The 16,523-nt window shown below is 44.5% G+C and overlaps 1 protein-coding gene across 1 annotated transcript; it reads left to right on the forward strand.

Moving 5' to 3' along the window:
* Positions 1 to 2,173: 2,173 nt before the first annotated feature.
* Positions 2,174 to 13,741, forward strand: ednrba (endothelin receptor Ba). Its single transcript, XM_061733003.1, has 8 exons — positions 2,174 to 2,404; positions 3,552 to 4,036; positions 6,239 to 6,351; positions 7,414 to 7,618; positions 8,829 to 8,978; positions 10,423 to 10,556; positions 10,693 to 10,801; positions 12,292 to 13,741. Exons 2-8 carry the CDS (start codon positions 3,623 to 3,625, stop codon positions 12,424 to 12,426), a joined length of 1,260 nt encoding a protein of 419 aa, XP_061588987.1. The 5' UTR covers positions 2,174 to 2,404; positions 3,552 to 3,622; the 3' UTR covers positions 12,427 to 13,741.
* Positions 13,742 to 16,523: the final 2,782 nt, after the last annotated feature.

A 16,523-nucleotide genomic window follows, 5' to 3' on the forward strand; every position in this document is an offset into this window, starting at 1 on the left:
AGTCTTGGTTCTGCTGGATCTAACCGCCGCCTTCGATACAGTAGACCATCACATTTTATTAAACAGACTGAAGCACCTGGTCGGCCTCTCTGGTACTGTTCTTAAATGGTTCACGTCCTACCTCACTGATCGTAGTTTCTTCGTAAGTATGGATACATGTTCCTCAGGAACCTATAAGATAAAGTGTGGGGTTCCCCAAGGGTCAATTTTAGGTCCAACTCTTTTTAATCTATACATGCTGCCCCTTGGGGACGTCATCAGGAGACACGGCATCAGCTTCCATAGTTACGCTGACGATACGCAACTGTACATCGCCGTGTCTCCTGATGACACTGGGCCAATTGATGCCCTTTTTAACTGTATTTTAGACATCAAGTCATGGATGGCAGCAAACTTCCTACAGCTCAACCAGGGCAAAACAGAGATTTTACTCATCGGTCCTGAAGGCCAGAGAGAGAAACTTTTACCAAAGTTACAGGATTTTAAACCCTCAAAATCTGTTAAAAATCTGGGCGTGATTTTTGACTCTGAGCTCACTTTTATTCCACATATTAAAAACATAACAAAGATCGGTTTTTACCATCTTAAGAACATAGCCAGAGTCCGCCCGTTTCTCTCTCAGGCCAGTACGGAGGTGCTAATGCATGCTTTTATCTCATGTCGTTTAGATTATTGTAACGCCCTGCTCTCTGGTCTTCCCAAAAAGAACATGTACAATCTACAATTACTACAGAACTCAGCCGCACGCGTGCTGACGAGGACCAGAGGGCGGGAGCACATTACACCTGTTTTAAAATCGCTGCATTGGCTCCCTGTGCGCTTCAGGGTTGATTTTAAGGTTCTTTTACTAGTTTTTAAGTGTCTTAATGGTCTTGGGCCTTCTTATTTGTCTGCACTACTTTTACCCTATCGACCCTCGCGGACCCTGAGGTCCTCCGGTGCTGGCCTTTTAACCATACCAAAAGTTAGAACTAGGACACACGGGGAGGCGGCATTCAGTTTTTATGGTCCCCGATTGTGGAACAGCCTCCCGGAGAACCTCAGGGCCGCAGAGACTGTTGATGTTTTTAAAAAGAGGCTCAAGACTCATCTCTTTAATCAGGCTTTTAACTGACTCATTTAACTCTTTTACATTTTTTATGCTCACCCTTATTTTTATTGGATCTTACTACTCTGTTTTATAGTTAGTTTATCCTTTTTTATTATCATAATTTATTCTCATTGTTTTATCTTAATGTTTTATCTAAATATTTTAGTCGTTATTTATGGTCTATTTTATACATTTTACTGTCTTAGTCCTTTAGTTTTTAATGTCTTGCTTTTTAGACATACTTTTAGGATTTTACGTTATGTTATACTTTTTAAACTCTATTAGTGTATTTTATCCTGTTTTCTTGTAGCTTTTATCTCCAGTGTTTCCTCATGGGGAGCCTCCATGCTGGGAGTGACTCTGGCCTGCAGGGGGGTCGTCCTGGGGATGTTTCTGGCCTGGATGGTGGTGGAGTTCTGCACCACGGCTTCACCGCTGTGGTGTGGACTTCTCTATCCGTCCGGGCCGGGATGGTCTCTGTGGGCCCCCCCCCCCCTTCTAGCTGCGGGCTATGAGACCTCCTGGCGTGGACGGCTCCCTGTTACCGTTTCCTCACCTGGATCCTCTGTGCCTAGCCATGTCTGCACCATGTGTCTGCGTGTGTCTATCTGTGTGTGTGCGGGGAGGGGGAGGGGGGGGGGGGGGGGGGGGCACTAATACATTTTATGTTTATGTTTTATGAAAAGCACTTTGTGTTACATTTTTTTTGTATGAAAGGTGCTTTAAAAATAAAGTTTGATTTGATTTGATTTGATTTAATTTAAGAGTACGCTTCAGTAAACAATAATGTTTAAAAAACATGTAATACTGTAATGATGAATTCTTTTATGATTAAACGAATGGTGAGATAAATACAAATGAATCCAACATTATGTGTCTGCCACCAATGTCTGAGTTAAAAGGAAAAAAAAGGAAAAGAGCTCACACAATGGATCTCTGTAAACTGATTTATGATTCTGGCCCATCTCTTCCATTAAAACAAGGGCACTTTGAACCACTGGTGAACATCCTGCCTGCCGTCCTTGGTCCTCCTCCACCCCCTCCTCTTCTCCACACCAGAAGAGGAGGGCTTGGCCGGGGATTAGCGCTGCAGACTCATGAAAGTGTGTGCTGAGAGTCAGGAGCCAGCTGAGGAGTGGAGCAGTACCAGAGCAGTTCCTGGAGATCTGCAGCCTCCCCCCCCTGGACACGGATCTCTGTCGGAGATGAGCGGACCGCCACGGCCGGAACAGCCTCCCTTTGGTCTGGGAACTTTTCACCGTCCTGATTATCACTGGGGAACTTTGAATTAAGAGACACAGTTACCAGAGTAAGGTAAGGAAAAACCTTAAAAAGCCTTCATTGATTGAGATTCTATTAAAACTGCTGCTTCCAAGTCAACAGAAGGATCTGTCTCAGCATCCGAGACTGTTGGGTAGCTGAAAATGGACGTTTCTCTCACACCTTGACTCAGATTTTAGCAGGCATCTTCTCTCACAGGGAGATCTAGAAACGGTCTTTCTGCCCTCCAGAGCAGATGTTCTGGTGACAGAAGACTTAATAACTGACTGGAATTGAAGGCCAGAATGTTGAAACACTTTCTTGCTCGATGTAAGATTTCCGTCCATGACGTCGTCCAAAATATCAAGAGAAAATATGAAAGAGGTGTCATAGGTGAACTTCACCAGTCGCTCAGATGTGTTGGTTTAACATCAGGGATCACATTAACTCAAACCAAACCTCCACTCCAGAGGGGTAACTCTTTCCAGGTGTGGAGACAACACCTTGCTCTTCTGTGACATGCCGTGATCTTAAATATATACGGGCCAGATGTGTCCGTCAAACAGAGGTGTTCTGTGAGTGTGTGAGTGTGTGAGGGGGCAGTTTAGTTCCTGAGACACCGTCTCATCTTGTTTTCTTTGCACAAAAAGGAAATTATTCATGAAAGATCGAGCCCAGAGGGGACAAAATCCCCACATCTAACGCAAACAACCTCCCAGTCGCTGACACGGCACTCTTTAAAACATGTATGTGATTGTATAACTGTTATCCATTTATTGGCAGTGTTGGTATGCTATACTTGCCTCTGTGACTCCATCACATATCCATCATCGTACAGGTCGATAAACTTCATAAAAGAGCACCATCTCCGTGCTGCTGTTGTGGGCTGGGTCTGTTGTGCTTTACTGGAGTTATGTTTGTTTATATAAAAGCGACAGCTGAAAAAAACTGGAGCCAAGACCCTGTTTCATAACTTCAGAGTGGCCCAGATCCACAGATTTTAACGGCTCCTTTCTTCGGTCATGTGCTACCTCGCCACTTAATTCCATGAAATGCAGCTCAGTGCTCTTTGTGTAACCTATCTGATAGAAGACACCCCCCCTTCCCACAAGCCTTCGCCTTGGGATGAGAAGCAATATTCAAACAACAGATCTATACACCACTTTCTCTTTTTTCCCCTTTTTGTAATTTGTTGTTCCAGGAGCGATAAAGTGGATCAAGACGATCGCACCGTTCCTTGGATAACGGCCACGATAAACAGCAAATCCCAGGATGAAGACCGGCCTCCTCTTGTTGGAGTTACTCCTCCTGACGGCTCACATATTTGTGGCCAGCGGACAGTCGGAGCCAAAGAAGCCGGCGCCGCAGGCGCCTCTCTCCGCCACCCAGAGGTCCGGCCTGGTGGAAAGGGAGGTCCAGAGTCCGGTGAGGCCCAACGTCACCATGCCCCGCCGCCGCCTGCCCCCCATGTGCTCCGGGCCCACGGAGATCCGGGACACCTTCAAGTACATCAACACCGTGGTGTCCTGCCTGGTGTTCGTCGTCGGCATCATCGGTAACTCCACTCTGCTGAGGATCATCTACAAGAACAAGTGCATGAGGAACGGGCCCAACATTTTGATCGGTAGCCTGGCACTGGGAGACCTGCTGCACATCATCATCGGCATTCCTATCAATGTTTACAAGGTAAGAAAGGCACACGGTGTACATGATGCTATAGAGGGAATGTGCATGACGTCACAGATGCCACTTCACAGCGGGTTACGCCCACTGAGTGTCAGATAGACTGAGTGACAGAAAGACTGAGTGTCAGAAAGACTGAGTGTCGGAAAGACTGAGTGACAGAAAGACTGAGTGTCAGAAAGACTGAGTGTCAGCGTAAACTTTCAGTTGGAGCAACTGGAAAACATCTAAAATGGGAAAGAGCTGTTGTGCGATCGACTGTACTCATAGATTTAGCAAGAAATCGGAGTTATCGTTTTACAGACTGCCGATAAATAAGCTTAAGAGAGACAAATGGATCGCTGCAATTCACAGAAACACCTGGATTCCAGGCACCAAAACGTGGATTTGTGGTTCCCATTTTGTATCAGGTAATGTTGGGTTTTTGGGTTGCTAACGTTAAACGGTCAAATCATAAAGTTCTGTGTCCTCATCACTTTAATTTCTACAACAAATCCTGCCTTGAAGTCGGACCAAGCGTCAAGACTTTTGGATGTCTTCAAGCTTTGCTTTGTGTATTTCCCCGGCGTAGAAATAAAGTACATATAAATATCAGGAAACTGGATTCGTGGCCAAATATTAATGTCCATGGACCACTGGTTCTTGGTAACTGTACCAAATATTAATGTCCATGGACCACTGGTTCTTGGGGTAACTGTACCAAATATTAATGTCCATGGACCACTGGTTCTTGGGGTAACTGTACCAAATATTAATGTCCATGGACCACTGGTTCTTGGGGTAACTGTACCAAATATTAATGTCCATAGACCACTGGTTCTTGGTAACTGTACCAAATATTAATGTCCATGGACCACTGGTTCTTGGGGTAACTGTACGGGTCACTGTCAAGTCCAACTGACGCTAATTTAAGCTGATAATCAGCTGTTATCCCGTCTTCTCCACTAGGAAGTGATGTCAATGCATACTCTCTATAGAGAATACAAGCATAGTATGACTGTAATATTCAAATACTTACAAGTATACAAGATCCCTCACCCACCCACTACCCACCCCAACACCCCAAACCTCCCAACAAACCCCATTGCCCCTTTGAGTCCAGATGTACATAAAAATGATTGTCCATTGAGGTTTTTGTATAACGAAAAGGGAAAAAAGGGGAGGGTGTACTATTAAATTGCAAAAATAATAATGAAGGATATTGATGATGCTATACCTTTGATTCATTTAAAGCTCCATCGTTCCCGACTTTAGTCCCTGTGATGTTTGTTGCGTTACGTTGACAAAACAGATGTATTTTTGTTCCAAATTGAACTTCACACAAACACATCTGCCTCTAAATCCTCGTAGGAACATTCCCCTGACACAACTCACGCAGCTGAATACCTGAGCCTAAACCTAAACACAACCCCAGTCTGACCCCAGCGCCCTAAACCCCTCAAAGAAAACAGGTCCCGGGGACCAAACCAGGTCGCTGCATTTATTTGTCCTGACATGCTCACACACACACATAAACACCCATTCCCAGCACTGTTCACATAACCTGCTCCACACACACATAAACACCCGTTCCCAGCACTGTTCACATAACCTGCTCCACACACACAGCACACAGCACACCGCGGTGAGCGGAGAGGTCAGAGATGTTATTGCTCCCCCGGTCTCTGAGCCCCTTCATATCCCCGCACGTCTCAGGGTGTGATTATCTTTGGGTTTCAGTCTGCGTGAGAGAAAACGCTGCACAACCAACCAACGGTTGGTATATTTAGGTAAGGGAGCGACTGTGTTGGGATAACTGCAGTCACATACCAGAGGAGGCCAACACAGACAGGGTGGTACTGGGAGAGACACACCGTCACATATGATTTCAATTGATTTCCACTCACATTCCAGTTGCCCGTCCGAAGCATAAGCTTAAGAAGTCTGCAGTGGGACATGTTCACTCGGCTTTGGTTGTGTTTCAGGAGTTATTGTACCTCATTAGGTTACTTTCTCCGGGGCCTCACTGTGGTTTTAAAGAAAATACCACTAAGATTGAATAGAACAAATCAAGAAAAAAGCTGTGGACGTTCACAGAAACAGATGAGTTCAGGTTCATGCGTATCTGGCCGGCGCTGGACGCCTGTGGCTGGGAAAAAAAACACTGCCTCACTTCCTCGCGAGGTTTCCCAGAGATGAGAACTGTTTCTGCTGCTGTCTGTCCAGCTCCTGGCGGAGGATTGGCCGTTCGGGGTGACGCTCTGCAAACTGGTGCCGTTTGTCCAGAAGGCGTCTGTGGGGATCACCGTGTTGAGTCTCTGCGCTCTGAGCATCGACAGGTACAGGACAGACACATCCACACTTCCTGCCATGCTTTCTTCTTTTCTGTGTACCGTATTTTCCGCACTATAAGGCACACCTAAAAGCCTTTAATTTTCTAAAAAAACGGCAGTGCGCCTTATAATGCAGTGCGCCTTATATATGATCATTACGATAATTTCTGTTACTGTAGTCAGGGGGATTGTGGGTAATGTAGTCAGGGGGATTGTGGGTAATGTAGTTGGTGTCGCCGAAGTAACGGCGCTAAAAACATTAGGAATCGTTACAGACTTTAAAGACGACAGCAGCGACGCTGACTCACATAATGGTGACTTTGACGAGACGGAGCAAAGCTGGTTTTTATTTTGTTAATAAAGTTTGACATACGGTACTTTTCTTCTTGTTTTTTTTTTTTTTTTGCATTGGCTGTAGGATTTTGTAGCATTTCCTGTAGCAGCTCCATCAGGTAGATACGTTACTCAACCCCAGCCACTATAGTACGGTACTTTACCATATATTTAGTGCGCCTTATAATGCGGTACGCCTTATTTATGGAAAAAAAAATGTAAATACATCATTCATTGAAGGTGCGCCGTATAATGCGGAAAATACGGTATTTGACCCAGTCTTTGTACGTTTTGACTGTATAGAAACATAATTCTCCTCAGTTGTGTGAAATAAGACCTGGAAACAGGCATTGTGGCATAGAATGGTCAAATTGGTTTAATTCACCGTACAAATTGATACAGATTACTTTTGTAATACTGTATTTGACCCGGTCTTTGTACGTTTTGACCGTATAGAAACGTAATTCTTGCCATTGTAAGAATGACAAGTGTACCTGCTGTACTTTACTGCCCTTACTTTTTTACAACTTGTGCTATTTTCCCTTTTTTCTTATCATTTCATTTCATTTTATTTGTTATTTACTGTTTAATTGTGTCTTGCCGCTTTTAATGTTGATGTAAAGCACTTTAAATTACCTTGTGTTGAACTGATCTATACAAATAAACTTGCCTTGCCTTTTTTCGCCAAAACAACAAACTGTAATTAGCTTTTTATGAATGGCCTAACGTTTGCAGGTATCGTGCAGTGGCCTCCTGGAGCCGCATCAAAGGCATCGGAGTCCCCAAGTGGATGGCCATCGAGATAGCGCTCATCTGGATCCTGTCCATCATCCTGGCCGCGCCGGAGGCCGTGGCCTTCGACATGATCACCATGGACTACAAAGGAGAGGACCTGAGGATCTGCCTGCTGCACCCCATGCAGAAAACAGAGTTCATGAGGGTGAGCTGACACACGCTCTCATTTTCCGATACTAAATCGTTTCTCATATTCATTTCTAAAAATCGATTCGTATGTCTAAAGATTGATTTTTTTTTGTATTTATTTTTTTTTTTGTTTGTTTGTTTTTCATCATTACATTACAACTTTTGGTATTTTTTTTGTTTATGCCCAAAAAAGGAATGTTTTGTTGGACACAAGAATAACTGGTGCCATGTTTTTGCCTTTAAATATGTTTAAAGGTATGAAAACATTAAAGTTTTCAGTTATAATTGCATAAATTGTTTATATGTCATTACTTTATATACTGTCTTGGGGTTACATTTGCATAAAATGCTAAAAACCAAATTCTCAAAAATTAAAAGCTGACATAGTACGAAAATCGAAAAAATTTAAAACGGAATGTGGTAAAAAAATAAAACCAATTTCATCCATCTCTGTTTCCTCCCTGGATCTGTTTGGTAATTCTGCCCCAAGATGTTTCTGAAAGCAGTTCTATCAGGATTCTGGGAGCTGATTGGTCCTTACAGCATCATTAGCTGCAATACTTGCTGTTGAATCTCAATATAATACTAGTATTAATATGTTGCAGAACTACAGTCATATTATTCATGCAACAGCTCAAAAAACTGTTTTAATAACACTAACCCAAATCAATATCGGAATCGAATCGAATTGGAACGAATCAAATCTAGATAATGGATTCTGAATCTTAAGAATCAGAATCGAATCGATTCTTGACATTTGAATCAATCCCCAGCCCTAGTACTAACCACAAAACTGTACACGCAGAAATAAAACACAGACAAACACAGCTGTGTCTAAATATATAAACATACTTGACATGAGAGTGCAGACTTGCAGTTATGCTGGGAGGAACTTAGGGAACACAAAAATGAAGCCCTGCCAAACAGACTGTTTCCCCCAAAATGCATAAAATATCTTGTACGTGCATGTTCAGCTTCGTCCCATCAGACTTAAAAAATGAACTGCTGTAATTCCGCTGAGGTCTTTTGACAAATCAATTTTTAAAAGCACATTCACAGCCACGTGAATCCCACCCTGGAGTTCCGTACTTGGTTCCAAGTCAAACTGTGGCTGTTTTCCACTAAATCTGCTCCTTACAAGCTCCACCTGCAGCTCCGACTCTCCGGCGCAGATGTTTGACTGGGATCCAGCTCAATCCTTCTCCTCTGTCTGTCTGTGTGTGCAGTTCTATAAATCAGCCAAGGACTGGTGGCTGTTCGGGGCGTATTTCTGCCTGCCGCTGGCCTGCACCGCCCTGTTCTACACCCTGATGACCTGCGAGATGCTGAGGAAGAAGAACGGCGTCCAGATCGCCCTCAGCGACCACCTCAAACAGGTCAGAGGATTTAAACATACCGTATCCGTTTAGTCGCAGCTCCAAGCCCTTAACGCCAAGAGAATCTTTGTGCATAAAAAATTAGATAATTATATGATGATATACATTTAAAGTCTATAACGTGTTTTAGTGAACAGACCCGAGATGTCAGAACGACAGTTCCTTTTTCATCTGTGTTTTTACACAACTGTTTACGGGAAAAGTATCAGGAGAAAAAATAAAAATAATATTTTAGAGGAGGAAGATTTTTTTTTCATTATGCACTTCGAGAAAAAAGTTGAAATGTCGAGAAAAAAGTCGAAATGTCGAGAAAAAAGTTGAAATATTAGTTAGTTAGTTACGGCTGCTGCTGCAGAGCTGTCAGTCACTCTAACTGGATTTGATGGAGAGGAGACATTTCCACTTTATTCACCAAATTGTATTTCAACTTTATTCTCGCAATTTCGACTTTTTTCTCGACATTTCCACTTTTTTCTCGAAGTGCACAATAAAAAAAATCTTCCCCTCTCAAATATTTTTTCTCCTGCATGGCCCTAATACTCTTCCGTATCTGTTCAAAACATCTGCTTTCGTCATTTTATATCCGTGCTTTGGATGAAACTCCAAACATACGTTCCCAAGTGCAGAACGCCCTTTTTTGTTGGTTTGTTTTTAGGTGTCGCCTTTAAGTGTAACGATCTAAAGCCTAAACTTAAACACATGCTATACTTAACTTGTAACTTGAATTACAGTAATTCATCTTATGGAAAACATTGTGATCCCATGATATGAAAGGCCGCTGATGCCAAAATGCCACCACGTGCACTTCAGTGCCAAACTATCTAATGGCGCTTTTACACTAGTACCTACTCAGCCCGACTTGACTCGACTCGCCCTCGTTTATTTTCAACACCCAGATCAGAAGTAGGAGGTTGGAGAGAAGCTGCTGTGACGTATTTGATTGTGTATCTAAATGAAGAAGACAACAACACTAAAGATGTAGAACCTGGAGGAGATGATACATGTGCTGCTGGGTCTGTGGCTTGTGTTCAATATCAAGTTAAAAAATTAGAGTGAGAGAAGATTCAAGCGGCTACGCTTTTTTACTGTTTGTTTGTCTCTGCGCTGCTGAAAAGTCAGCTGGAGCCGTGAGCAGCTATGAAGAGACAGAGCTTCTGGTAGATCTGATCGTTCCTTATCTCCGTCTAGATCCCTTTTTAATTCTCTCCTCAGCACCAGGTTTATGAACATCTGACCCTCAGAGTTGGATCATGAAACAGACTTTTGCTGCCATTGCCTGTCGATTAAAATGAACAAGAAGCGTAGAAGAGTAATTACAGAAAAAGTATCTACTCGGCACGTTAGATCCCTGGTGGGAAAGAACCAAACCGAGGCGAGTGGAGTCGAGTCGGGCTGAGTAGGTACTAGTGGAAAAAGCGCCATAAGTGTGTGTTTGCGTGTCCAGCGGAGGGAGGTGGCGAAGACGGTGTTCTGCCTGGTTCTGGTCTTCGCTCTCTGCTGGCTGCCTCTCCACCTCAGCCGTATCCTGAAGATCACCATCTACGACGAGAAGGACCCGAACCGCTGTGAGCTGCTGAGGTATGTAGGGTTCAGGAAGACACGGCTAAGTCCGGCTACATGAGCACAACAAGGCCAGCACAGCAGCTTAGCACAGACACGACTGGTCCCAGGAACCAAGAGGTGGAACTCTAATCTGTCTCTGAAACCTTTGCAGCTTCTTCCTGGTGTTGGACTACATTGGCATCAACATGGCCTCTATCAACTCCTGCATCAACCCCATCGCCCTCTACATGGTCAGCAAGCGCTTCAAGAACTGTTTCAGGGTAAGGTGCAACTCTTTCAGGAAGCAGTCAAACAGGATCTTGCACTCTCATGCTTGGTTTAAGATGCGAGCGTAGCTAGTTTGAATTTCACCAAGCTGTTGTTGGGTAGACATTTGGAAAAGGGGAATAGAGGGAATGCGCATGACGTCACAGATGCGACTTCACAGCGGGTTACGCCCACTGAGTGTCAGAAAGACTGAGTGTCAGAAAGACTGAGTGTCAGAAAGACTGAGTGTCAGCGTAAACTTTCAATTTGAGCAACTGGAAAACATCTAAAATAGGAAAGAGCTGTTGTGCGATCGACTGTACTCATAGATTTAGCAAGAAATCGGAGTTATCGTTTTACAGACTGCCGAAAAATAAGCTTAAGAGAGACAAATGGATCGCTGCAATTCACAGAAACAACTGGATTCCAGTGAAACATGGATTTGTGGTTCCCATTTTGTATCAGGTAATGTTGGATTTTTGGGTAGCTAACGTTAAACAGTCAAATCATAAAGTTCAGTGTCCTCATCACTTTAATTTCTACAACAAATCCTGCCTTGAAGTCGGACCAAGCGTCAAGACTTTTGTAAGCCTTCAAGCTTTGCTTCGTGTATTTCCCCGGCGTAGAAATTAAGTACATATAAATATCAGGAAACTGGATTTGTGGCCAAATATTAATGTCCATGGACCACTGGTTCTTGGTAACTGTACCAAATATTAATGTCCATGGACCACTGGTTCTTGGGGTAACTGTACCAAATATTAATGTCCATGGACTACTGGTTCTTGGTAACTGTACCAAATATGAATGTCCATGGACCACTGGTTCTTGGGGTAACTGTACCAAATATTAATGTCCATGGACTACTGGTTCTTGGTAACTGTACCAAATATGAATGTCCATGGACCACTGGTTCTTGGGGTAACTGTACGGGTCACTGTCAAGTCCAACTGCCTTTAATTTAAGCTGATAATCAGCTGTTATCCCGTCTTCTCCACTAGTTGCAGCTGTTTTTGCTGATTTTTTACCAATCAATGTGAGTAAGGGGGCTGGTCCAGTGGGGAAGTGACGTCAATGCAGACCCTCTATACCAGGGGTAGGCAATTCCGGTCCTCGAGGGCCGGTGTCCTGCATGTTTTAGATGTTTCCCTGCTTTAACACACCTGATTCTAATTAATCATCGTCATCAGCTTGTCATCCAGGGCTGCACAATTTTGTTAATGACACAGGTACTTTTATCACGGTGTGCTGAAGCAGGGTAACATATAAGACATGCAGGACACCGGCCCTCGAGGACCGGAATTGCCTACCCCTGCTCTATACCAATCCTGATTCTGTCCAAAGGTAATGTCTCCTAGAAAAACCCTGGTTTATATTTTTGCTTCCGCGTCACATAAACAAGCATGAGAGTGATCAGATCCCATTAAATAATGTTTAAACTCCCCCTTATTTCCATGCACCTGTGCTGTCCCAGCTCCTCTGACCGCCTCTCCTTCTCCTCTAGTCCTGTCTGTGCTGCTGGTGCCTGCCGGCTGAGATGTTGATGGATGAGAAGCAGTCGTGTATGAAACTTAAAGTTACCGAACGGGCTTCCGATCAGAGCAATTCCCGCCTGACCAATAAGTCCACCACAGCCTGAGAAGGCGCCTGGACGGCAGAGATGAGGGATTTACAAGGACCTGAACACAATGACACCGAGAAATAAAAAACAACAACCCAAAATAAATTTGATCTATGACTGAATGAATGCGGTTGAAGCCCCATTCTTTTCCTCATCTACAACATCATAAAAGTGTCCACATAAAGTGCCCAGATGTGCATTTGGAAGTCAACTTACACTGATGTTCGTTCTAATGTGAAACTCTTCTTCTTATTATTATTATTATTATCTCCCTGTACAAGGAGACATAGGCTTTATTCCAAATCCCTCACACGTGCACTTACAATCACTATTGTTATAGCACTGATTACTATATTGTCGTGCACGCTGCAAGTTCCTGTGTGATCCACTCTTGCAGTCGGAGGAGCTGCATGTGGACTGTTGGACACCACACCCGTCCTGTTGACGTGGTACATTGAACTCACCTCAGGAAGAATGCCGGGATACTTTAGATCAAACAGAGATCTTCAGCACCGAGAACAGCGTGGCCTTGAACTCCCCTAGAAAAGATACAGAAGAAGGAAAATTGGCTTGACTCTGTTTTGCCCATCTGAATGTTTAGGAGCACAGACCGTATGCCCGTCAAGCACGGATGGAAACCAAGCGCAGCAACATCTGCAGAAACTCACCCCACTGCTAAGCAAGGCGGCGGAGGTGTCACGGTTTGGGGCTCGTGATGTGAGTTGAACATGGAACGTGGAGTAAAATGAAAGTGACTGAAACCGAGTCATGCAACAGGGCAATGACCCCAAACGCAAGTAAATCTACGACTGAATGCATGAAAAAATGAACGAATCTCGGTGCTAAAATCGCTCAGATAAAGTCCAGACTTCAGCATGAATACAACACATTGGCAGGATGTTGAGAAGGCTTTGTATAACTGGATGCCTGCAGACTTCAATGAACTGAAGTAACATTGAAAAGGCTTCTGCACTTTGGCTTCGTTTTCATTTCATCAAATCGATATGCCCCGTGCTTCTGAGTCATAAAGTTAGCTGTACCTTCCAAACGATTGCCACAAAGCACCGGTGCCTTTCAGAAGCCGAAGTCTAGCACAAGCTTTAGATCTGTGAGAAATGAAAGCAAACTGGTCTGAATAACAACAGTAAAGGACAGAGTTCAAAGTCCAACCATGTCATGTAAAACTGAGGTTGATGAACAAAAACGGCTGGTTTTGCCGATGATTCTCTCAGAAATGTATGTATTTGAGATAAACTGTCATTGTGTATAGAGCATTTTGCATGCTTCTGCATACCTCCTACACGAATGCTTATAAAGATCTGTTTTCTATCAATATTTTCCCAATAGTTTTTAAACTACTGATGTGAAATCTGAGCTTTTGTACCATACTGTTCAATAACGTGCCTGTTCCCGAGGCTTTAACTGTCACTGTTCCTGCTCCTCGTTATCTTAATCTGACTTATTACCTGAGCTGGTATGCAGTGATGTAGGATTTGTTTTATCAATCAGGGAATTGAATAAAACGATAAATAAGAAAAAAAGGGGGACTTGAGTATCTTTCACAGAAATTCAACGATATTACAGATTATTTAAATCCTGATATCCATGGTTGATGTGATATTTCTGTTTGTATGATATTGTCCTAACTGTAATGTGTGTGTGTGTGCGTGTGCGTGTGCGTGCGCGTGCGCGTGCGTGTGTGTGTGTGTGTGTGTGTGTGTGTGGGGGGGGGTTGTTGTTCAGGTTTTCTTAAGCGTGACAGCAAGCAGCATCATGTGATGTTGAATGTTAACACAGAACATTGCTGTGAGATCTCTGTTTTCTTCTCCTACTTCTTCTCTCCAGGCCTTCCTCAAACACACACACACACACACACACATGCAGCTCTTGACCCGGGACTTTGGCTCCGGGCTAAGCCAGTGTCACGCGTGACACATTAGCTGTCAAAGACGCCTCTGTCCTGTGATCCCTCACCATCCCTTATCTCATTTCTGCTGCCCCGTCTTCACACGACCCGTTTGCTGTTTCTGCTTATTCTCCTCACCTATGTCCCCCCTGTCTCTGTATCCCTGCACCGTCGCCCTAACCTCCCCGTAACCTCCCCGTAACCTTCCAGCCTTCATCCTCCCTACAAGCCCTCGGTCCCTCGGCGGCGGTTTGACATCAGATCCGACCCGCCGGTGCTGTGGCCTAATTGAAAGAAATCACATTCAGAACATTCCTCCTCAAATGTTCTGCTCCCGACTGAGGCTGAACAGATATGTCTGGCTGTGGTTACCGCTGAGCGCTGATGGATCCTCTGCTAGATTAAGACTCTAAAGAAAGGACCCTCAGAGAAAGTAGAAGGCAAATGTTGCTCAGGATACTATTGAAATACTTTTAAAGGGGACATGAAAAAGTGTTTGGAGTCGATTCTAAACCACCCAGATATGGCGTAAGCATTAAGAGAAGCCCGGGTTTGATCATTTCTCCTTCAGATCACATCTCATATTGCAGGTTAGATCTGAAGGAGGTGCTGACTGCAGACACTGCTGTAGGATTACTGTGTTATGAAGACGATGCTCAGTGTTGTCCATTATGTTTTCCATTTTATGAAACCTCCTTCATTGTACGTTCAGCTTCAGGGGCTCCGGCACAGAGCCGCCTTCCTTATCAGCTGGTTGGGCTTTGTTAAGTCTGTGGCTCTGAAGCTGCTCCTCCAGCAGACGGCTGCAGATGTGACTGAACTCTCCACAACAGACTTATAGGAGGAATTCAGCATCTTCCTGCAAACGCCGAAGGACCGAATCTTCCTCAAGAAGTCCTTGCTGACCCTTTGGTGTAGACAGCATCAGCGTTGTACCCCGTAGTCCAAGTGAACACCGAGGTATTTATACTCCTCCACCACCCCCACTCATATTTAACCTATTCATGGCCCTCCCAAAATCAACAATCATCTCCTTTGATGAGACGATTGTTCCCACACCATGTCACAACAAGCTCCACCAGTTTTCTGTACTCTCAGGTCCATCATTGATACACCCACAGCTGCAGAGTAATCTGAGTATTTCTGCAGATGACAGGACTTGTACTGGAAGTCTGAGGCAGGCAGGTGGAAGCAGCAGCGGGATGACCAGAGGGGGGTGGGGGACCGCAGGCAGGTGGAAGCAGCAGCGGGATGACCAGAGGCGGGGGGGGACCACAGGCAGGTGGAAGCAGCAACGGGATGCCCAGAGGGGGGTGGGGGACCGCAGGCAGGTGGAAGCAGCAACGGGATGACCGGGGGGGGGGGTGATGGAGGGACCGCAGGCGGATGGAAGCAGCAACGGGATGCCCAGAGGGGGGTGGGGGACCGCAGGCCAGCACGCAGCTCCCGAAGCTCCGGCCTGCAAACATGCACAAAAGAGAAAAAAGGGGGGCCAGCCCAAGAAACTACAGGAACGATGGACAAAAATGATAGCTATGAGATACTTATAATAAATAAAAATGGAAATGGAGAAGAGAGGAAGGGAAGAGGAGAGGAGAAGAAGGGTGAGAGGCACGGCCCAGTGGATCATGTCTGTCCCCCCTGCAGCATAGGCCTAAAGCAGCATATCTACCACGAAGCTATGTTTGACACTAACTATTATAGTCTTGTTCTATACAGTAGCTGCAACTATGACTACTGACTCTAACACACTAGAGTTTACACTACCTAGAGATTTACCAACACCAGCTAGAGGTTTACTAACACTAACTATAGGCTTTACTAAACAGAAAGGTTTTAAGTTTAGTTTTAAAGGTGGAGGTGGTGTCAGCCTCCTTAACCCAGATTGGAAGTTGGTTCCATAGTAATGGTGCCTGATAGCAGAACGCCCGCCCTCCAAATCTACATTTAGATACTCTAGGAAGTACGAGTAAACCTGCACTCCGAGAACAGAGAGCTCTGCCAGGAACATAAGGCACTATCAGGTCTTGCAAATAATGCGGAGCTAAGCCGTTTTGGGCTTTATACGCAAGTAATAAAATTTTAAATTGGATTCTGAATTTTACGGGTAGCCAATGGAGCGACGCTAACACTGGAGAGACGTGGTCTCTCCTGCTAATTCCTGTCAGTACTCGTGCTGCTGCATTTTGGATCAGCTGGAGCCTATTCA

The sequence above is a fragment of the Cololabis saira genome, chromosome 10 (assembly GCF_033807715.1).
Source record: "Cololabis saira isolate AMF1-May2022 chromosome 10, fColSai1.1, whole genome shotgun sequence".
NCBI lineage: Eukaryota > Metazoa > Chordata > Actinopteri > Beloniformes > Belonidae > Cololabis > Cololabis saira.